The sequence below is a fragment of the Pinus tabuliformis genome, chromosome 4_1 (genome assembly GCF_031772625.1).
Source record: "Pinus tabuliformis cultivar Carrire ecotype Pingquan chromosome 4_1, CPIR1, whole genome shotgun sequence".
Lineage (NCBI taxonomy): Eukaryota > Viridiplantae > Streptophyta > Pinopsida > Pinales > Pinaceae > Pinus > Pinus tabuliformis.
In genome coordinates this window covers 207,428,059-207,450,844 of record NC_142303.1, presented here as the reverse complement: position 1 = coordinate 207,450,844, position 22,786 = coordinate 207,428,059, and the positions used below count along the sequence as shown (strand labels likewise).

The 22,786-nt window shown below is 39.2% G+C and overlaps 1 protein-coding gene across 2 annotated transcripts in view; it reads left to right on the top strand.

Moving 5' to 3' along the window:
- The first annotated feature begins 205 nt into the window (after nucleotides 1-205).
- Nucleotides 206-22,786, top strand: part of LOC149174943 (putative protein phosphatase 2C 34) — a 70,482-nt gene continuing 47,901 nt past the window's right edge. The window contains exons 1-3 of one of the 2 annotated variants that reach the window (XM_089419461.1): nucleotides 206-613; nucleotides 844-1,899; nucleotides 2,124-2,483. In XM_089419461.1, the coding sequence (XP_089275587.1) occupies nucleotides 1,675-1,899; nucleotides 2,124-2,483 (585 nt within the window). In that variant the 5' untranslated portion in view covers nucleotides 206-613; nucleotides 844-1,674. Of the gene's footprint in view, nucleotides 627-843; nucleotides 1,900-2,123; nucleotides 2,484-22,786 lie in introns of both variants that reach the window. The other variant, XM_089419462.1, reaches the window with a different exon arrangement.

Here is a 22,786-nt window from a genome sequence, read left to right as displayed (position 1 = left end):
GTAACCAATCACTACAAATAAGAAAAAACTCATAACAAACACGTCACTGGTCTAAATGTAATTATCCATGTCATATTTGAATTAATAAAGCTATATATAATAAATTCTCTTCTTTATTTACTTAGGCGGTTGATGGAGAGGACACGTGAAATTAGTCACAGAGCGTCGGGGGGCGGCAGCGCTGTCGGCCGCCTAGGCTAGTCAACGAGCTATTCTTCAGCAAAATGACGTCACCGGTTCGAAACTTCCCGGTGCCCTCGCGCACCAGCTCGTTGTTACAGAACAGAACCATGTGCCGACGGTCGCATACGCGTCACCGCGTGTACTGCAAACGGTAGCGAGGATCGGTGGGACCTTCTGGAAGTGATCACGTTGTCAAATCATAATTAATAACGCGAATAACACCGATCATGGTTCTTGGGTTGTTGCTGACCTCCTGTCAGAACCAGGGTTTGAAAGAGTCGGGGCTTTGCTCTGCAAATACGTCGCGTTTAGTCTCAATCTTCGACGCTCGCTTTGATTTTAGCAGCATAGACGTTTATTACTGTGAAAGCCCTGTCAATGAAGCTCAATGTGGAGGCATTGATGATTCAGTGAAATTCCGAGCATTTAGGTTTGATCTTCTTGTAAGCTTTACTAAATGAGTGTAAAGATTGGATATCTATAGGTCTATACAGTCATTAATTTGCACGCAAGGCTTTTTCGTGAGAATCTTTAGCTTTTTTTGCTCATTATTTCGGTGAATCTGTAGCTCTTTGAATGAGGCAAAGTTAGACGCACTTTCATTATTTTTGAATTGTGAAATTTTGATCCGTGATACGTTAAATTCTCCGTTGTTTGCAGCTCTTGATGTCGTATCTCTCCACGCCTGACACGTCGGCCATAGTCTGGTCCTTATTCTTCGAAAAGGAAGAGTTCTGTTTGAAATTCTACAAATGAAGTTTCGGAAGGTGTTCCTTTGCGGGTCTAGTCCGAATCATCTACAACCTTTGGCGGTTGCGGTGCAATCTCTTCCGGCGGTACTTAGTGGTTACTACTAAGCTTGGATAAGATAAGCATTTAGATATATCGAACATTTCGGGGCGAAGTCCCATTGGCACTGCGTTTGAGCTAAACATAGTTGAAGGAAGCATGAAATTTAACGTTTCTTTCCTCCCTATTGGAAATGTATGAAGAAATAATGGAAAGATAGCAAGTCAATGAAGCGATCCAAGTACACTGCATTCTTACCGTGAATATTGTTCATAAGGAGTGACACATGAAAATTGCAAGGTTGTTGACCGTTAAATGTGACCAAAAGATGTTAAACTAGTCATATTGTAATCTGTAAGCCCTGAAAAACTTGAATAATATCACTGTTCTATTAGCCTGGAATGTTTCAGTATTTTTGGCAGCTGATCCTCTATTCAGTTGTAAAAAGTGTCTTAGTGCATTCCGGTAGCCGTGCAAAACGTGTTAAATGTACCGAGTTTATTCGTTATTTTCAAGTGAAATTTAAGTCTGGGACTTCATTCCGCCATGCTGGAGTTGACTCACCATAAAATCCTTTTATAGAGGTCTTGCTTTGCCCTCTTTAAGCAGTTGGCCACGGCAACATCCGAAATAGCTATATTTATATTGTTTGAGGTCTAGAACACAGTGGATTGCTTGGAGAACAGTTCTCTGGTCCTCAGTATGGGGTCCTGCTTGTCTACCTGCGATGAAGTGACTCATACCTTGCCGAGGAGACGACCTCTAGAAAAAGAGGCTTTAGAAGCTTTAGAAACAGAAGCAAAGAAGGACGAGCAGCTGGCTTGTCTTCCCCGCAGAATGTGTGTAAATGGATCCAGTGACGTTGCATCAATTTACTCACAGCAAGGGAAGAAGGGAGTCAACCAGGATTGCATGGTTGTTTGGGAGGTATTTGGCTATAATTTCCACTCCTTGCATACTCTTGCATTCATGTAATTCTTTCAATTAATAAATTAAATGAAGCAAAATAGTTTCACAATCATTAAAAATGTCTATTTAACTGGCTGAGTGATAGATGTTTGTATCATGACCCTATAAAGATATGCGAACAATTTAGGGATATTTAACATGTGTTTTGGCTTCATCATTGTATGTTCTTATCGTCATTACAGGATTTTGGATCTCGTGAAGATACAGTGTTCTGCGGTGTTTTTGATGGCCACGGTCCATATGGACATTTGGTGTCAAGGAGAGTTAGAGACTCATTACCTTCAACACTAATAGATCAATGGCACGAGCTTATTTCAGAGGAATCTAGCTCTCCCAAGGGGGACTTGTTGGAGGATCCTGACAAAGAGAGTGAAAGCAAGTCAAAAGATGATTCTGGTTCTTGCAAGGATGAATCACAAATGTTGGCCATATGGAAGGAGTCACATCTGAGAGCCTTCAAAGTTATGGATAAAGAGCTCAAATTGCATCCTGCTTTGGATTGCTTTTGCAGTGGAACAACTGCTGTAACCATTGTTAAGCAGGTAAGGCATTATTCAGTTGAATAGTCATCAAACAAAACTCATATTTTTTGCCTTTATGGATTTTGATCTCAAGAAATGCTTTTATCATTGATATTGTGTTGTGGCTAGTGATGGTTTCCATGAAAGAGAGCGATCATTGATATTGTGTTGTGGCTAGTGATGGTTTCCATGAAAGAGAGCGATCAAGCTTGAGTGCCACATTTTTCCAATTTGGGTGCCCTTTTTACGTTTTAAGCAGTATAGTTTTGTGATGCATACTGTTTCGAACAATGATTTTAATTTCAGATTTTTTGCTTCTGTTTTGTTTACTTCGCTACATAGCTACTTGTATCTTTATGTATTATTTTACCATTGCTAGCTAGTTTATTTGCAATATCGTTTTATATTTATGAGCAGGGTAGCATATTTTATTGCTTCGACCTGTTTGTTGCTTATACTTATCAGTTTTATAAACGAGGGAAGCTTTTATCTAATAGGTTGAATTTGTATGCCATTGATTTTAAGCAACTTAATTGTGCAATATAAATTTTAAAAGCCGTTCCAGTTTGCATCTTATGAGCAGTTTTATGATAAGAAATATGCCTGTGATTTGAGGATTGAAATAGGGGAGATATCCTCATGATGAGGAACCTTTATGGCAGTTTTGTACCTTGTGTAGAGTCAAAGGCTAAAAGAGTTTTTGACACTCCTGAGATAATGGGAATCAGGAAGAGAGTACACAACCTTAACTAGTTTTAAGGTCATTGATAACAAACATGAGTAAGATCTACATTTAACAGGAATCAGGAAGAGAGTACACAGCCTTAACTAGTTTTAAGGTCATTGATAACAAACATGAGTAAGATCTACATTTAACGGGAATCAGGAAGAGAGTATACAACCTTAACTAGTTTTAAGGTCATTGATAACAAACATGAGTAAGATCTACATTTATGTCGAGATTTAGAATGCCCATGGTTTTCTGATCAGCTTGGGTATTTCCTTTTATAATTTTTTATTTATTTACAAAATGGTTTGTACCATGTTAACGGTTTGGTATAGTCATCTCGGTTATCGTTTAGTTTTATTAGAACTAGCATAGAACCATTTTAACCCCAAATCATAATGTACCAAGAGGTATTAAATTCCCCAATGTTACCAATCTCAATGCTTTTGCACCCATCGCCATCTCTTTTCTCAATCTTATGCCTTAGTGCAAAAAATAACAAAACATTCCTTGCTCTCTACTATTGTCTTTATCTCTTATGATAAAGGCAAGGAGGTCAAGATGAATTGAACCAATTCTCCATTTAAAAAAGCCTTAGCTAGATTGAGGCCATTGACATGTTATATTTATCCTAGCTTAATATTGTGTGATAGATAATGCAGCAAGTTTCTAGTAAATTTAACGAATTCAGTATATCATGGTTCATAAACCACTCCTCTGATCATCATGCATTGTTTCTTTGTAATGAACCCCTTTCCATTTGGTTGAAAATCTAAGGTCTAAGAATGTGTTCTAGCTAATAGAAAACATTTATTTTGCCCTATCATAACAATGTAAATAGCTATGGAGAATCATCCATTGAGATAATATTTTCATCAAGAAATAAATTTTCACTAGGATGACTTCTTAAAAAAAAACAAACATTCTTTGAGATCATATTAACTAAACCCCTTTTCATTTGGTTGAAAATCATCCTTGAGGTTTAAGAAAGTGTTTTTCCTAATAGCAAACAATCATTTTGCCTTATCATAATTGAAATAGAGATGGAGAACAATATATTGAGATGGTATTTTCATTACAAAAATAATGTTTCACAATAGCTATTCAAACAAATTTTCACTAGGTTGACTTCTTAAAAAAAAACATTCTTTGAGATCATATTAACTAAACCCCTTTTAAGGTCTAAGAATGTGTTTTAGCTAATAGCAAACAATTATTTTGCCCCATCATAACAATGTAAATAGCTATGGAGAATCATCTGTTGAGATAATATTTTCATCAAGAAATAAATTTTCACTAGGATGACTTCTTAAAAAAAAAAACAAACATTCTTTGAGATCATATTAACTAAACCCTTTTCATTTGGTTGAAAATCATCCTTGAGGTTTAAGAAAGTGTTTTTCCTAATAGCAAACAATCATTTTGCCTGATCATAATTGAAATAGAGATGGAGAACAATATATTGAGATGGTATTTTCATTACAAAAATAATGTTTCACAATAGCTATTCAAACAAATTTTCACTAGGTTGACTTCTTAAAAAAAACAAACATTCTTTGAGATCATATTAACTAAACCTCTTTTCATTTGGTTGAAAATCATCCTTGAGGTTTAAGAAAGTGTTTTTCCTAATAGCAAACAATCATTTTGCCTTATCATAATTGAAATAGAGATGGAGAACAATATATTGAGATGGTATTTTCATTACAAAAATAATGTTTCACAATAGCTATTCAAACAATTGATATGACATATAGGCATCCATGGCATATGGGCCATCTTGCATCACTCAAAAATCCTTCCATTTTAGTTTTTCAGTTTGTTGAATTCCAACAATAGTCCAGTTGCCGCAAAATCTAGCAAGTTTTATAGAGGGGTTCTCTACAAGGCAAGCACTAGACTAAGTGACAACAATGAGGTGTGGCCCCCTGTCATCACAACCACTACCCCCTGCCGTTTATGGACTTTCACCAATGGGAGGATTCTCGGTATATAGGTCACCTGTGAGAGATATTCTAGGCTTAAAGGTTCATGGTGACACAATAGGCTCCTAAAGGAAGGCTCAACCAATGAAAAAGGGCAATTCACACATCCTCTAGAAAGGCCTAATTCGGGCACGCTAGACCTAGGGCTTGAGAAATAACATACAAAATGGAATATCCTAAGGTCAATGTGCCAAGGACAAGGTTTCCAACAATGAATATTAGCAACCCACATATGAAACCTTCAAGAAGTCCTCAAGTTGAAGCTTAACCAACCTAGGGTTTCCCTTAGGGAAGATTAGCTAGGGCAAGAGAATCAAGTCGCGAAATGGAAATATTAGCCACCAAAGAAGGTTGATTTTGAGGCAATCATGTAATACTTTAATGTTGAATCCTTCCACCGCCAAAAAATACTCTTCTAAATTAACTCACTCCAACTCCTAGTTAGGCTGCTTATCCTTAAGAGGGTCAAATTAAGAGAGAGAGAATGTGAAATTCAATTTATGGATGAGATAAGGTTTGATCACCAAATTGACAAGGCCAGTGCCTAGTCCTTGGGTTGATGGAGTCTATGGATGTTATAGATTAGCTAATTCTTGCAAAAGAGTAAGGATGTTTTAATGCCCTAGCATAAAACCCTTGCTATTATCTTTGTGAGGGATCAAAGACAGTTGGGAGAGCTACAACAAAAGTTCACCAAGGGGATCACCATCCACATTCCATATATATGAGTAATGCATACAATGAGGATATCTAGATTCTATACAATTAATATCCAATAATCAATGGTGCAATAGAAAAACCCTAGATAACCAATATATTCCATACAATAGACCTAAGATAAAAAAATTCATCAATAACAAGGTACACTTACAAGATGAAATGCATGTATAATCCACTATTGATCCAAGATAACTTCTCCAATGCTAAGAAAATAGCTCCAATAGACAAAGTACTCCATAGATCACATCTTCTCCAAGATACAAAGAGGCTGAAATCTCCTAAGAGGGCTGAAATAGTCACAAGTGATGATGATTAGAATGAATGATCCTCTCCTCTATTTATATGAGGAGGATGACATCTAATTAGCCTAATAAGCCCCTAAAAACAAGTTTTTTGACAACATATGCTTGGGTTTCAAGCGAACCCACTAGTTTCAATCATAAATGCCTAAATAGGCCCACACGTGTGAGTTGCTAGGCTTCTAGGGCTGATGTCATGCATGAAATATCTCCAAATGCCATGTCCAAGTGCTATGAGTGCCAAATGTGAAGTAGAATCATGTAAAAATCAAGATTTGAGGGTTGGCCTCAAAGGCACCTTAATGGCTCTCTGTGGTCCCAAGATCCAGTTGGGGCACCACAAAGTGGTCTCTATTGGTCTCTAACTGCTCAATGTGTCCATCTCTGCTCCATCGTTGAGGGATTTCTAGGTGCAACTATCCCTCCCTAGTTTTTGAAGGTGAGACCATCTTCATTTGGGCCATGAATTAATTGCCATCCATCACTTGGTGCTAAGGCCGACCTGGGGGCATGTTGGGTCTAGGTGTGTCATCCTAAAGAATCATCAAATCCAACGTAAAGTGGTACAATGTCCTGGGTGCACGGGGAGCCCCAAAACATTTGTGATAAGTTGTTGCTGCTATGAGGCCCAAGAGTCTCAAAGCTTCACTTGTTTGTGCCAATATGCTTCTCTAATGGGTTGGGTACCTATGATTAGGGTGCCCAAGGCATGCGCCGCTGAGCCACCTTACAATCACAACACAGACTCTAGTGAAAGCAACCAATCATTGGGGATAAAAATAATTATTGCATCTAAGTGAACCAAGCTTGAGTGTCATGGGCTATTTAATACTTCATTTAAGGATCCCCTTCCAAAATCAGGGCCTTAAACTTGCAATAGTGTTTCCTCCCTAGGTAGGAGTGGTTAAAGGACAACCTTATTAGGTGTTTCCAACCCCCAAGGGGGAGTAACATTTCTTCACTCTACCCATCAATTGATAGGTTTTAGTGAATAATAATGTTGGTAGTGGAGGGGATAAGGCGTCATGGCCAAGTTTTGTGATCAAAGGGATTCACTGATGGGGTTATCCACACCCTGAGTGTATAGATGTGAGGATGGAGCATTCGTGGATGCATGAGTTACCAACTTGGCCTTTGTTTTTCCACCCCTCTTGTGCCCCTTTTACCTTTTCTTGATTTTTCTTTGTGTTATTGCTCATAGCTCAAGGGTTAGAGTTTGCTTTGAATGATGTGGTAGTTGTATCACCCCTTAATGATGAGACAATTTATCGCTCATTGGGGTTGGGACATGCAAGGGTTCCTTCTTATGATGTAATCGAGCAACATGTGCTCCGGAATCGGTTGATGGCCATAATGAGTGAGGCAAAGCTCATGCTAAGCTTCTGTCCACGTGCCAATTCGTATCTCCCAGGCCATCTTCTGCATTTTGATATTCTTTCTTTTAATTTTGTTGTGGCTATGATATGCTCTTTCTGTTTCTTTTAGGGGGAGCCCCAAAACATGCGTGATAGGTTGCTGCTGCTATGAGGCCCAAAAGTCTCAAAGCTTCACCTATTTGTGCCAATATGCTTCTCTAATGGGTTGGGTACCTGTGATTAAGGTGCCCAAGACATGTGCCGCTGAGCCACCTTACAGTCACAACACAGATTCTAGTGAAAGCAACCAATCATTGGGGATAAAAATAATTGTTGCATCTAATTGAACCAAGTTTGAGTGTCTCGGGCTATTTAATACTTCATTTAAGGATCCCCTTCCAAAATCAGGGCCTTAAACTCGCAATAGTGTTCCCTCCCTAGGTAGGAGTGGTTAAAGGACAACCTTATTAGGTGTTTCCAACCCCTAAGGAGGAGTAACATTTCTTCAGTCTACCCTTCAATTGATAGGTTTTAGTGAATAATAATGTTGGTAGTGGAGGGGATAAGGCGTCATGGCCAAGTTCTGTGATCAAAGGGACTCGCTGATGGGGTTATCCACACTTTGAGTGTATAGATGTGAGGATGGAGCATTCGTGGATGCATGAGATACCAACTCGGCCTTTGTTTTGCCACCCCTCTTGTGCCCCTTTACGTTTTCTTGATTTTTCTTTGTGTTATTGCTCATAGCTCAAGGGTTAGAGTTTGCTTTGAATGATGTGGTAGTTGTATCACCCCTTAATGATGAGACAATTTATCGGTCATTGGGGTTGGGACATGCAAGGGTTCCTTCTTATGATGTAATTGAGCAACATGTGCTCCGGAATCGGTTGATGGCCATAATGAGTGAGGCAAAGCTCATGCTAAGCTTCTGTCCACGTGCTAATTCGTATATCCCAAGCCATATTTTGCATTTTGATATTCTTTCTTTTAATTTTGTTGTGGCTATGATATGCTCTTTCTGTTTCTTTTAGGGGGAGCCCCAAAACATGTGATAAGTTGCTACTGCTATGAGGCCCAAAAGTCTCAAAGCTTCACCTGTTTATGCCAATATGCTTCTCTAATGGGTTGGGTACCTGTGATTAAGGTGCCCAAGACATGGGCCGCTGAGCCACCTTACAGTCACAACATAGATTCTAGTGAAAACAACCAATCATTGGGGATAAAAATAATTATTGCATCTAAGTGAACCAAGTTTGAGTGTCTCGGGCTATTTAATACTTCATTTTAGGATCCCCTTCCAAAATTAGGGCCTTAAACTCGCAGTAGTGTTTCCTCCGTAGGAGTGGTTAAAGGACAACCTTATTAGCTGTTTCCAACCCCTAAGGGGGAGTAACATTTCTTCAGTCTACTCTTCAATTGATAGGTTTTAGTGAATAATAATGTTGGTAGTGGAGGGGATAAGGCATCATGGCCAAGTTCTGTGATCAAAGAGATTCACTGATGGGGTTATCCACACCCTAAGTGTATAGATGTGAGGAGGGAGCATTCGTGGATGCATGAGTTACCAACTTGGCCTTTGTTTTTCCACCCCTCTTGTGCCCCTTTTACCTTTTTTTGATTTTTCTTTGTGTTATTGCTCATAGCTCAAGGGTTAGAGTTTGTTTTGAATGATGTGGTAGTTGTATCACCCCTTAATGATGAGACAATTTATCGCTCATTGGGGTTGGGACATGCAAGGGTTCCTTCTTATGATGTAATGGAGCAACATGTGCTCCGGAATCGGTTGATGGTCATAATGAGTGAGGCAAAGCTCATGCTAGGCTTCTGTCCACGTGCTAATTCATATGTCTTAGGCCATCTTTTGCATTTTGATATTCTTTCTTTTAATTTTGTTGTGGCCATGATATGCTCTTTCTGTTTCTTTTAGCTGCATCAACCTCCTAGGGCAAAGTTTTTAGGCCCTACCCAGGTATGTGGACATATGGGTGCCAAATCCCAAAGAACCAATGGTTAGAATGGAGGTGAGATAATGGGTTTGTAATGTATGATGGAAAGTGTTAAGTATGACATAGGGATATATGGAACTACATTATCTCAATCAGGGTTTCCCAAGTAGTGCCCCTCCTATACCCATTGGGCCATTAGGGGAGGTCCCACTGGACTAGGATCGAAGATTAACCCCCCATTTAAGGTGAGAGAACAAGATCGCAGTCAAAACCCATTCTCCTTCAAGATCACTCCATACTTGATGTCAAATGCCGAAAAACGAACATGCATAAGCACCCGATTGCAAAATGATTAAAGTATCTTTTGAGAGGAAGCCCACCTTCGTCCATGTGCTCATGCTAGATGGGTGAGAAGCATATGGCTGATGCAAGTGGCGAAGATATAATGGCATATCATCAACTAGTGGTGGCTGTCAAGGGTTGCTAGCTATGTGGTTGACCGACTGGCTATCAAGAATAGGAGAAACATTTTTTCCTATGGGGTTACCCATTTTGGTGGGTAACAAGTCCTATTATTTATTCGATCCTGCTAGGGTGGGCACACAGGGGTTGGCGCCCATTGTCACCTTGACCCAAACCCCCACTTTATAGGCCCAATTTCCTCTTGAAAGGCTGAGGGAAGATTTTCACTCAATACCTCAACCAATTCCAAATAAGACCAGTGCCTTAAATGGGGTCAATAAGAGGTGGATTTAATTATGAGGTCTGTCTTGCTGATTTCTATACGTAAGTATGCAGCAAAAAACTAAAAACAGTGGGATGCTACCAGATATGGCATGTGAGTACTCAAGTTTGATGTAGAATATACTAACCATTTTTGGAGTTATTTCCAAGTTTGGGTTGTTTGTTAGAGGGGTTACAGAGCAAATCAGCTTGCTATCCTATAATTGCAGATTGCTAAATTTACAGAAAATTGCAGGCATAACAACCTGTTTCACTCAAGCAAACCACCCAATGAGTGCCAAAGCACTCCTAGATCAATGATCTAGGGTCCTAGATCAATGATCCAGGGTTGGAGAAGTTGGAAGGTGTTAGATAGACCTTAAAAGATCACTTCCAAGCTTATGAACAACAACAAAAATCAATTTTCAGCAAGCTTGAAATTGTATTTCTGTGTTCTTAAGATCAATTCTCAGTAGGTGATATGCTAAAAAAATTCCAGAATTAAGTTCACTCTAATAACATTTGGAAATATGTGTGTTTTTGACTCTAAATCTATAAATCAATAATATGAATTCAAATTAGAGTCTATGTACAAAGTTCTAAATGAATAACTCATTTGGTATGAGCAGAGAAACTTGAAGAATGGTGCAGATTTCTTCACAAACAACCAATAAAATGCATAGATATGCAATAAAATCACTTGATACAAAGATCTGAAGGCATCCAATAATAATTCCAACTCAATGTATCAACCCTTGGCTTAGATGTGGCTTTATATTTAGTATCCCAAGGTAAACAATTTTGTTGTTTATGTTATAAATATGAAAATCAACAAGTAAATTTCCTATACTAAAATAGAAATAAAAAGACAAAAGTTTTTGAGTTTTGTAAATAAAGTGGTTGTTTCAATTTTTAGTTTGTACCAAAATTGCAGAGCTAGGTTGTGAAACACACTCCTTATAAAGTTGATTTTTTACATTATCAGGGAAGTGGTATTGGTTTGCAAGAGAAATCACCTCCACTTGTGGCTTAATATTTTTCCAATGTTCAAAACCAACTAAGAGCAACCCCTAGTGGCATTCTTTGGTCTTCGGTTTGAGTGTGTGATGAAGTACAAATTCCCTTCCCGCTTGAAGGTGGTCCTTGTTGGAATAGTTTAACCCTCATTGCAATCATCCACTTGAAATAAAAAGAAGAAAAAAGAAAGAAAAAACACAGGTTTTTCCCCTAGTTTCCCCCCTCCACGTGGCTATCTAGCCCCTCAATTTGTGTGATATTACTAGTTGGAAAAAATATTAGATGAAAATGAATACCACAATCAAGAAAACAAAAGATAGTAAGAACGAACCCAATAATGCAAAGATATTACATTGGTTTGTAAATGAAGTTCTTTATTAATGGCACTAATCTCACATGACAACAACAACATTGCTAGAGGGGAGGCTAGCATTTTATAAAAATCTAACAACTAACGAATGACTAATTGCACTCTTCCTCTAGAAAATTCTTCTTTTGCCAGTCATCCAACTTGGTCCATAGTGATTTGACTTTGGTTGGGAGAGAATTCAATGTGGTCCTTGGAATGTTCCTTTGACTTCATAACTTTCCATTCGAAGATACCTCCAACGGCCAATTTGACCCTTCAAATGGCTAGTTGAATCTTTAGTAAACTCGACTTGGCAACCTATGCTCTAGATCTTCAATACCTTTGTGATTTTGACCATCCTAACACATGGGTGTGCTGAAAGCTGCCCTAATCTGATTGGGGTATGCCTTCTATTTTCCATATCCTGCTTAGCGTTGCCACTATTAGAATATGTCTATTTAGTATTTAATGCTCAGTCTTTTAGCTGTTGCTATTTTTATTCTTTTAGCAGTTTCTTAGATGAAACTGTTTGTACATAGAAACCTGATGTTTCTATTATTGTAAATATCTTTGTATTATCATTGAGCTGTTTTCTCTTTGTGAATTAATTCATTCGATATTCTTTTACATGCGTGTTTCGCACTGTTTTATGGTATCAGAGCACAGGGATTTTTTTTTTTCGAAATAATTTTTCATAGTTTGAAAAATTCAGTAGTTCATTTCGAAACTGCTCTCAGGGTCTGTAGATTTCTTGATCAGCTATCCTCTTCGTATCCTAATCTCTTGAGTTCTTTCTAAGGTCGAGCCCTCTGTAAGCCAGGTAGCCTTCACTGAGTCTTAGCCTCGGCTTTGCTCACTGTGATAAAAGCTTACAGTCGTCTATCTCGATACAGAAATGGATTCTTCTCCTGTATTATCATTTCTGAGGAATTAGAAATTGAAGAAACTATCATTTGTGTTTGTTGGCCAAGTCGTTGGTGAAAGGGACCGAGCTTTCTTATTGCTGAAAGAACCCGACTTTCTGATGCGCTGAATCTAAACATTCAATTTCTATCGGCTTATTTATTTTCTGATCTCAGCGGCACCCGCTTCGCTGATTCGGGTCTTCTTTTCGATCCACGGGCTTTGAACAAACCCTACAGGTGCTGTCAAGCTGTCTTTCTAGAGGGACTGCTTTTTCCGGCCGAAATCTCTGGCACAGTCGGCTCTCGATTTATTAAAAATTATCGACAAAGTTTTTTTCGGGAACTCGTCGGCCAATCTCCGGATATTGACCAATCTCCGGATATCGAGATTTCTGATAATAGCATTTTTGAATTTCTTTGGTCATCAGTATATCCCGCTTACGAATCTTCTGCAGAGCTTCGGCAATCATTTGTGGTTCATATCTCGGTAGAATATATGTTTTGATAGATCGAACTTGATCGATCGAAATTCTCTGCGGTAGTTTGCATTTGTTGTATTGGCGTGGAAATAACATATCTCTGCAACACGGGAACGTGAACAACACAGTCACGGGTTTTGCCACACGGGAACGTGGCAACACAGTCTACACGCCGACGCCCACTCGGTCTTCGCCACACGGGAATTGCACGCCCAAAACATAGCAAGTTATGGTAATGTCAATCTATTGACTGTCTCCACAGTCTTCACCACACGGGAATCGCAGTTACAGTAATCGGAAGCGGTTACAGTTACAGTTACGGGAATCGCAGTTACAGTTACGGGAATCGGAGTTACAGTAAGCGGCCGTCCCAGTTACAGTTACAGTTACGGGAATCGCAGTTACAGTTACGGGAATCAAAGTGCTAAGCGGAAGCGGTGAGCCTAACTCAGAATCGGAAGCGGTAGCGGAAACCGAAGACTGAAGTGTTTGCGTCATCATTTTGGCTCACGTATTTTGGCTTGTGTATTCCACAGATCGAGATCTTCCAGTGATTTAAGCCCAGCTTGTATCACGCGACGGGATTTTCCAGATTATAGTGACGACATTGAAAATATCTGACATTTTCACGTAAAGGTATTTTCCAGATTCACGTGTTTTCTTAGCAATTGGATTAAAATTTATTGTGATTTTATTTGAAGCGGTGGGACCAGAATAGCATCACAGTTAGTTTTTGAAGTGGGATCAAAACAGCATCACAGTTATCATCTGGTTTTGATCTGGTGTTTTGATCAAAACAACATCACAGTTATCTGTAAAGTGGCGTGATCAGATCTGAGTTATTTTTTCTTTTGGTCTAGTGTTTTTTTTTGATCTGGTACACTGATACAGATCTGAGTAATCTTTTGTGTGCAAGCCTATTTCTTTCACAACAGAATGTGTTAAGGTTTGGTACAGTCATCTTGAAAGGAATTTTTTTAAGCAGGCAGCTACATTTTTTTTGTGTGTCAGACTTTTGTATTGACTTTGGAAAAATGGCCACGCTCACCAATCTAATGTTAGAAGGAAATCAAGCCTTTTATGCCTTTATGGCTAAAAAGTCTTCAGATCATGTTCCTTCTTCTGCATGGTACATTGATTCTGGTGCATCACGCCATTTCTCTCACAGGCGTGACTGGTTTATTGACTTCTCACCTTTCAGTGATTCCGTGGTATTTGGCGGAGGTGAAAAGTACACAGTAGCTGGCAGAGGTACAATTCAAATTCAGTCTGGTGGGCGCACACTCATATTTCTGAATGTATACTATGTTCCTGGTATGGAAATTAATCTGCTATCTGTCAGCGAGATTATGAGGAATTCTCCTCAGCTTGATGTTGTGTTCAGTGCACACAAGTGCTCCATTATTGACAGGGAGACTAGTCTAACCGTTGTTGTTGGCCTAGAGGACCATGGTCTATACAGGCTACTTGACACCGATGACTCTCCAGAAGTGGCTCTAGCAGCACGTGTCTCTCCCATCAATACTCTTTGGCATCAGCGATATGGGCATCTAAATATGCAGTATCTCTCTCAGCTCTCCCGGGAGGGACTTGTGTCAGGATTACCTGATATTCAGACTCAGCAGTTGGGGGTATGCGGCGCCTGTCAAGCGGGAAAGCAACATCGGTCGTCATTCAAGAATGGAGAATCTTGGCGTGCATCTAAGGTACTCCAGTTACTTCATGCTGATATTTGTGGTCCTATGAATACAGCTTCTATCACTGCTTGCAAATATTTTTTACTTATTGTAGATGATTTCAGTAGAAAGATGTGGGTGTATTTTCTAAAAAATAAATCTGATGCACTTAGTACCTTTTAGAAGTTTAAAACCTTAGTTGAAAAAGAGTCTGGCTGTAACATCATGACTCTTAGGACCGACAATGGGGGGGAATTTTGTTCTTCAGCTTTTGCCAATTTCTGTGATATTCATGGCATCAAACATCAGTTAACCACACCCTACACTCCTCAGCAAAACAGTGTTGTCGAGCGCCGCAACCGCACGGTTGTTGAAATGGCTCGTTCCATGTTACAACACATGAGTGTTCCAAACAGATTCTGGGCTGAAGCAGTATTTACTGCTGTTTACCTTCTTAACCGATCACCCACTCAGGCTGTGACAGGGAAGACTCCTGAAGAGGTTTGGTCCGGCCGTAAGCCTAAGATCAGTCACCTCAAAGTGTTTGGCTCAGTTGCATATGTTTGGATTCCAGCTGCTAAGCGCTCTAAGTTGGATTCCAAAAGCCAGAAACTCATGATGACAGGGTACAGTGATCATCACAAGGCCTATAGGCTGATAGATATAGCCACTGGTCGTCTTAGCTTCAGTCGGGATGTAGTTTTTGATGAGGACAGAGGATTCTTTCAGTCTTCTTCTTCTAAGCAGTGTTCTGAGGATCAGCCTCACAGTGTTCTTCTTCCGGTCGGTCCACCTGATGGGAGGGATGATGTAGCATCAGTACTTGATAATACTCTATCTGAGCTTCCTCCAGAAAATAACCCTCCTCTTGCGGCTCCTATTGCTCTTGAGTCTTCTCCACCTTCTCCTGATATTCGTTCCTCTACTCCTGATATTGGTTCTTCTACTCTTCGGCCAAAATGGTGGGCTAAAACCATTGGTGATCTCCGGGATGATGAGCTCCTTGAAGGTAGAACTTCTAGACATAAGAACAGACAACAGTCTACAGTCAATTTTGCTCTTATGGCTAACCTACACAGTATTTTTGAGCCTCAAACATATTCAGAGGCTAAAGGTACATCTGAGTGGGAACAGGCTATGGAAGCCGAATTCCAGAGTCTTCAGAAGAATCATACATGGACACTTTCTGATCTTCCTGCAGAAAAAAAACCCATAGGCTGCAAATGGGTGTATAAAGTGAAATACAAAGCTGATGGAACCATAGACAAGTATAAAGCTCGTCTTGTGGCTCGGGGGTTCTCACAGAAGGAAGGCATCGACTATGAGGAGACTTTTGCTCCTACAGCCAAGATGAGTACCATAAGGCTTGTGCTTGCCCTAGCAGCTCAGTTCAATTGGAAAGTTCATCAGATGGATGTAAAGAGTGCTTTCCTAAATGGTGATCTCCAAGAAGAAGTCTACATGACGCAGCCTCCAGGATTTAAGGTTGCTGGTCAAGAACAGAAAGTGTGTCGGTTAGCTAAAGCAATCTATGGATTGAAACAAGCTCCTCGGGCTTGGTACATGAAAATTGACCAGTACCTGACAGATCAGGGTTTTCAGCGGAGCCCATCTGATGCAAACCTGTATATCAAGCATACTGGTGATGATATCTTGTTTGTGGTTGTCTATGTGGATGACCTTATCATTACTGGCAGCTCTGTACATTTGATCCATGGGATCAAACAAGATTTATGCAGAACTTTTGAGATGACAGACTTGGGACTTCTTCATTACTGTCTGGGGGTGAAGTTTGGCAGACTGAAAATCAGATCTTTCTATCTCAGTCCAAGTATGCCAAAAATCTTGTGGACAGGTTCAGAATGCAGGATTGCAAACCGGCCACGACTCCTATGGAACCAGGGCTCAAACTTTCAGCACAGTCATCCTCTCCCCTTGTGGATGAAACCTTATTCCGGCAATTAGTGGGCAGTCTCATCTATCTTACTGCTACCAGACCTGACATCAGTTTTGCAGTAAGCTATATTTCCCGCTTCATGTCAGCTCCTAAAGCTGATCATTGGATAGCAGCAAAGCGTGTGCTACGATATGTGCGTGGCACTTCTGATTATGGTCTCCTATACACTCGAAGTTCCAATCCTATACTCAGTGGTTACACTGATTCTGACTGGGCCGGTTCGGTTGATGACCGTAAATCTACAGCAGGGTATGTGTTTAGTCTAGGATCCAGTGCTGTTACTTGGACTAGTAAGAAGCAACAGGCAGTGGCTCTCTCCTCAACAGAAGCAGAGTATCGAGGAGCAGTTAAGGCATCCTGTGAGGCAGTTTGGCTTCGACGTATGCTTGCAGATATGCATGTTTCTCAGACAGGGCCTACTCCTTTGTTTTGTGATAATCAGGGAGTGCTCAAACTTGCCAAGAATCCAGTCTTTCATGAACGAACAAAGCATGTGGAAACTCATTGCCACTACATTCGCCAGCTTGTTGAAGACGGCTCAGTTCAGTTGCAATATGTTCCCACAACAGAGCAGACCGCCGACATTTTCACCAAGCCTCTTGGTCCTGATAAATTTGTAAAATTCAGAGGGTCTATTGGTGTTGTAAATAGATTGAGCATTAAGGGAGGGTATTATAATATGTCTATTTAGTATTTAATGCTCAGTCTTCTAGCTGTTGCTATTTTTATTCTTTTAGCAGTTTCTTAGATGAAACTGTTTGTACATAGAAACCTGATGTTTCTATTATTGTAAATATCTTTGTATTATCATTGAGCTGTTTGCTCTTTGTGAATTAATTCATTCGATATTCTTTTACATGCGTGTTTCGCACTGTTTTAGCCACATCATCACTGATTTGTCCATGTCATCATGCCCTTGTTTTGGTTCTCTAATGCCTCGAGGAATTTGAGGATTTTGAGACTTGGGTTTTGTTCTTCTTCTTATGTAGACTATTTTTTATGTGATGCATGCTTCAAATTTTCCAATGCTGACCCTATTTTGCCATGTAGAAACCTATAATACTTGTTTGACCACCTTTGACCAGTTGTAACTTGCCAATGTCTTCTTTGATTGAAATTTTTTTGTGTGGCATGTCATCCTCTCATCAAGCTGAACAAAATGAGACCAAGTTGACATTTTGACATTTTGGGACCAATTGAGTTACGAAATGTGAATTGTTCTTTGTGTGAGATTGCCATGTAGGAGAACTGTCTGAGGGATATTGCACGAACTGGCTCTATAGACACATAACCATATGGTATGACATAGGTGCACTTTGACATAGGCTGGATTAGCCCATAGTTTGGTGATGACCCCTACAAAAACAGGTTCCTCTAAAACCACGAGTCTTCATATAATCCCATCGAGGGCCCTCCAATTCTATCCAAGACGAAAGGAGCCAAAGATGAACCCAAAGGGATCGACCATGGTCACACCAAACAAAAGGTCTAGGGCACCTAATAGTAAATACAAGGCCTCACATGGTTGTTACAAGGCTTTTGACTTATGACCTCGGTCTTACAATGGTGGTGAAATATGCTTCAAAACTCTGTATGTACCCCTGCTAACATGAAGGGTGACAAGTCCCTAGCATTCAACAAAGGGAAAAGACAACCAAATAACATGGTCAAGTATCTAATGATGATGTGGACCTAGTTGACATGTTCAACTTTGATTAGTAGAATTCTAGGAGGTCTAGAGTCTACAAAAGGGGCATATGAATTTACTTGTGGGCAACTTTGAGTAGCTCAACAATTGGTATCTTAAGATAGCTCAAGGGAGGAAGACAATCCAAGTAGATGAGAAGGGGATTACAAAGGGATTTGGAAAAGAGAGACATATCTCTTAACAAAGGAGACTAGAGAAGAAGAGCTTATGTTCAAGTTTTGTTGAGGGTTTAGAGAGTTCTTAGGAATCATGGGTTTGATTGTGGAGATGAATCAACTTTGTAAGAAGAATAGAAGTTGAAAGGGTTTGGAGCATGAAGTCCTTGAGAGTATATGCAATGAAGTTGAGCCTATGAGCCAATAAATGACATTTTTGGAGTTGTGATGTAATGAGTAGAGTAGCTTTGTTTATTTCCTATGTTGCATTGGGACTTGTCCCTGCCAAAAAATCCCTCACACCCGACATTACAACGTTCCGGGTGTTGAAAAGTGTAACTCGGTTCGGTCTTCATAATGACATGTGTAATCATGATTTTATGTAATTGATGTAAAGAAGAAAATAAAATTATTTTTGTAATGCTCGTCTCATGGGTTTCATGAGCAAGGAATTTTATTTTAGTTAAGGCTCCCATTGTGCGCCTTTAGGATTAGTCATCATGTCATAAAATTTTGTAGAGTTAATGTCAAAGATGAAAGACTCATTTGGGTATGTTACACATTGTAAAAGAGAATTTATTTGTCATAAGCCCTCCAAGACCTTGTCACAAACATCCCTTGAAGTTGGCTTACAAAAAGAGAATAAGATGATTCTCAAAAGGCATGTCGGCCTAGTCTCCAAGTCAAGTCGACTAATTTACGTGGGAAAACCACTATTAATATGAAGCTCGACCTTCATCCTAGAGACAAAATTCGATCATGCATCTAAAATACATGAGGAAGTGCGAGAAAGGAAGATATAAAAGGTTCTCATCAAACGCAAGAAGAAAGAAGAGAATCCGAAGTATTTTGGCACTATTCTTGGTCACTTTTCCTCGCACGTGTGACGGTTATTAGGGTTTTGCAATAGTGTTTCGTCAGCTAGCGAAGAAGCCAAGAAGAAGGTCTCTATATCAGCATACTTACTAGCCGAGGTCACAAGGATAAGACTCCTAGTCAAGCGAAGAAGGAAGGCATCTCCAAACCACTCCAAATCAACTCACACGTGTGAATTGCAAGGGTACAGATAGGCCGAGAGTTGCAGGTCTGTGGAAGAAGGCCGAAATTAGTAGTGCTAGAAATCAGTTTGACTAGTGTTGACTTGGTCAAGAAGAAGCAGTAAAGAAGGGTTTGTGACTTGGTCTTGGAGAGGTTGTGTCAAGGGTCTTGGTCTTGGTATTCATCAATTGAAGTCTCTATAAGAAGAAGAATTCGTTTGGGTTTTCCTCTCAAGTTGGAGAGGTTTTGGCCCTGGCTGATTGCCTATATTCTGTGTCTCTTGTCTCTTTATTGTTTATGCATTGGTAGTTGTTTGATGAAGAAGAACACTATAATAATCTAAGTAAAGAGAAGATCCTAATCTAAAGAAGTAAAAAGCATTCACAAACAATTATCATTAGAAGAAAATTATGCATTGGTAGTTGTTTGATGAAGAAGAACTCTATAATAATCTAAGTAAAGAGAAGATCCTAATCTAAAGAAGTAAAAAGCATTCACAAACAATTATCATTAGAAGAGAAATCACCTAATTGCTATGCCCTAGATTTCTTAACACTAGGGAATCAGGGACTTGGGGACTTCCAAGCTGTTCCCAATTTGTCCCGAGTAGATTTTGGGGACTTTTCAGGCGTTGTTCCATTGTGCCTGAGGAAAACTTGACATGTCTGACCTGATTTTGAATGGGTATACTTTTCTTTTTTGGATGGCGTTTCTTGCTGTTTTGGATGAGATTTTAGTGTGAAAAAGGTCGTTGTATATGCTAACTTCCAAAGATAAATGCTAAAATTACTCTTGTTCAGTGTTGGCATTTATTTTCTCCTCTCTCTGTCACTTAACTGTCTAAAGAAATAACCCTCAGTGTTGGACTTCAGCCTATAATTACTGTTGCTTAAAAACGACATCCATTTAGAAATAATTAAGAAGTTTGCCAACCTTTACTTCATGTGGCATGAATCAGGGACATAGTTATTGTTGATGAAAACCTTCTAGTTTTGTGCTGAAAGTGAAGTACATTGTCTTTAAGTATGTTCTTGTGTGGCACATTTAACAAGTTTCTAAACCCACTCCTATCCTACAAGCAAGTTGTTGAACTGTGTTTAGCACTGTTTGCAAGGAATTATTGGGTTGTTGCTTTGTTGTGTGCTGTCCTAGCAGCCACATATTTTTTCCCTCAAATAGTGAAGGTTGTATGGATGCTTATTTGTGAATACAACCTCTTGTGTGAAGTAAAGGCTGCCAACAATGACTCATTTTAGCACATTTTCTCTTAAGATCGATGTTTCCAAAACTGTTCTTTGCATTTACTTTGTCCAAGAATAATAAACTAGGATTCAAGACTAATACATGTCAGATTGATGTAAAGAAACCACACTATGTTTAAGGCTCTAACACACTTCAAAACTTTGCTAACTATGCCAAGGAAGTTGAATTTGTTTAACTTGGCCATATTAGTAGCAGCGACTGTAAGAAAGGCCGTTTTTGTTTTCACAGGATTAGGAAAATACCTAATGTGGTTGACCAGTCAAACTTGGATTTTATTTGACAAACCTTACAATAGGGAAGGTCAATTTAGGTGTTGAGATTGACAATATTAGGAATTTGAGCCAAGGTTTGATTTCGACAAATTAGCATGCTTGTCGACTGGGATAATAAGGCCAATTAGTTTACATGCAAGAATGTCAACCAAGAATAGTAAAACTGAATCTGATTTTGGAATTGACCAAAAATATCAAGCAAGACAACTAGCTTTAGTAATTCAACCTAGGTTTTTGGTTTGACATTTATGACAAGACAAATTAGGTCTTTGAAAGGTCAAACTAGCAAGAGTTAGTGTTTTAGTGCTAGGCCATTTGGACCGTCATATAGATGGATACCCTCCAACTAACTACCATGTGTCACACTAGGAGAATAGTTCACTTGCTCAACACTGCTCTTAACTCATCATCCTTCAACTAAAAACTTCAACTTGAATTTTAGATTTGAGATTATGTATTTGGTTTTGTAATTATGAATTTCAGATGTCTTAGCTAGTTCAATATTTATACTTTCATTGTAATGATGTATTTATTATTTATGATTTATTTATATGCACATGGTGAATTTAAAATTATATATATATATATATATATATATATATATATATTATTGCCATCCCTAACTTGTTGTTCCTTGGAAAATTTGGGGGTGTTCTCTAGTCGTACCAGAAACTCACGCCCCCGTTCCCAAAGGCAGCACAAGATAATTCTTGCTTATGTTGCAGGGAACTTGCCCCCCTAGGTGTATTAGCTGCATTTTCGTATCGAAGCGATGATATGCGACTGAAATGTGTTTCCCTTTATCTTTCCTTTTCATCCTTTTACTTAAACTTTTAACATTACCTTAATTTTTTCAAGAAGTTGAGAGTGGCTCCAACCTCATCTAACATCATAGGGAGAAAGTAAAATTTCATATCCCATTCAAAGTTCAATAGACTTAACAATTTTAAGGATTGGTAGGATTGTAGCATTTACATTAGATTTTATCATATATGAGGGTATAGAATTGGCATTTAATCAAGAGCACCAAGCCCTTTATGTACCTTGGTGTTAGTGATATTTCTTGTTAGATTACTTTATTGTGTCCTTAGCAAAAATGTACTCTTCACTCAAACCAAAGTCATTGATTAGGCATGCTAAGGTTTTCGTACCATATTTTAAAGCTTGGATTAGATACTTTTGTCAAAATTGGGTGGTGTTGATTGATGTCCCTAAAGGATTTGAGATAGAAGAAAAAAATGATACAAATGATGAGGGCCCAATATAAGCGATGGTGCAACATTGCTTGTCATTTATGTTTGTCATTTAAATGTTCTTGCTCACACACTGTCAGGCTAGGAGGTAACTCCTCAAATCAACTGTGTTTATTCATTTAGATTGTTCATGGTTATATACATGAGGGAGTGACTCTTGGGTTTCACCTCCGGATGACCCTTCTTTTTCCATTATTTATTATTTACATTATTTACAATGTTCACCCAATCCCCATGATTAGGTGTCAACATTCCCCCCCTTAATTTGAAGGGATGTTGGTGAGTCCAAGCATCGTTCTGAATCTTTCAAGCTTTTCTCTTCCAAGCGCTTTGGTGAAGATGTCTGCAATCTGCTCATTAGTGGAACAATGGCGTAGATGGATTGTCTTGGCCTCAACATGATGTCGAATCAGATGGTATTTTGTATTGATGTGCTTCGTTCAATCATGGAACTTTGGGTTCTTGGCCAACTTTATTGCAGAGGTGTTGTCAATCAT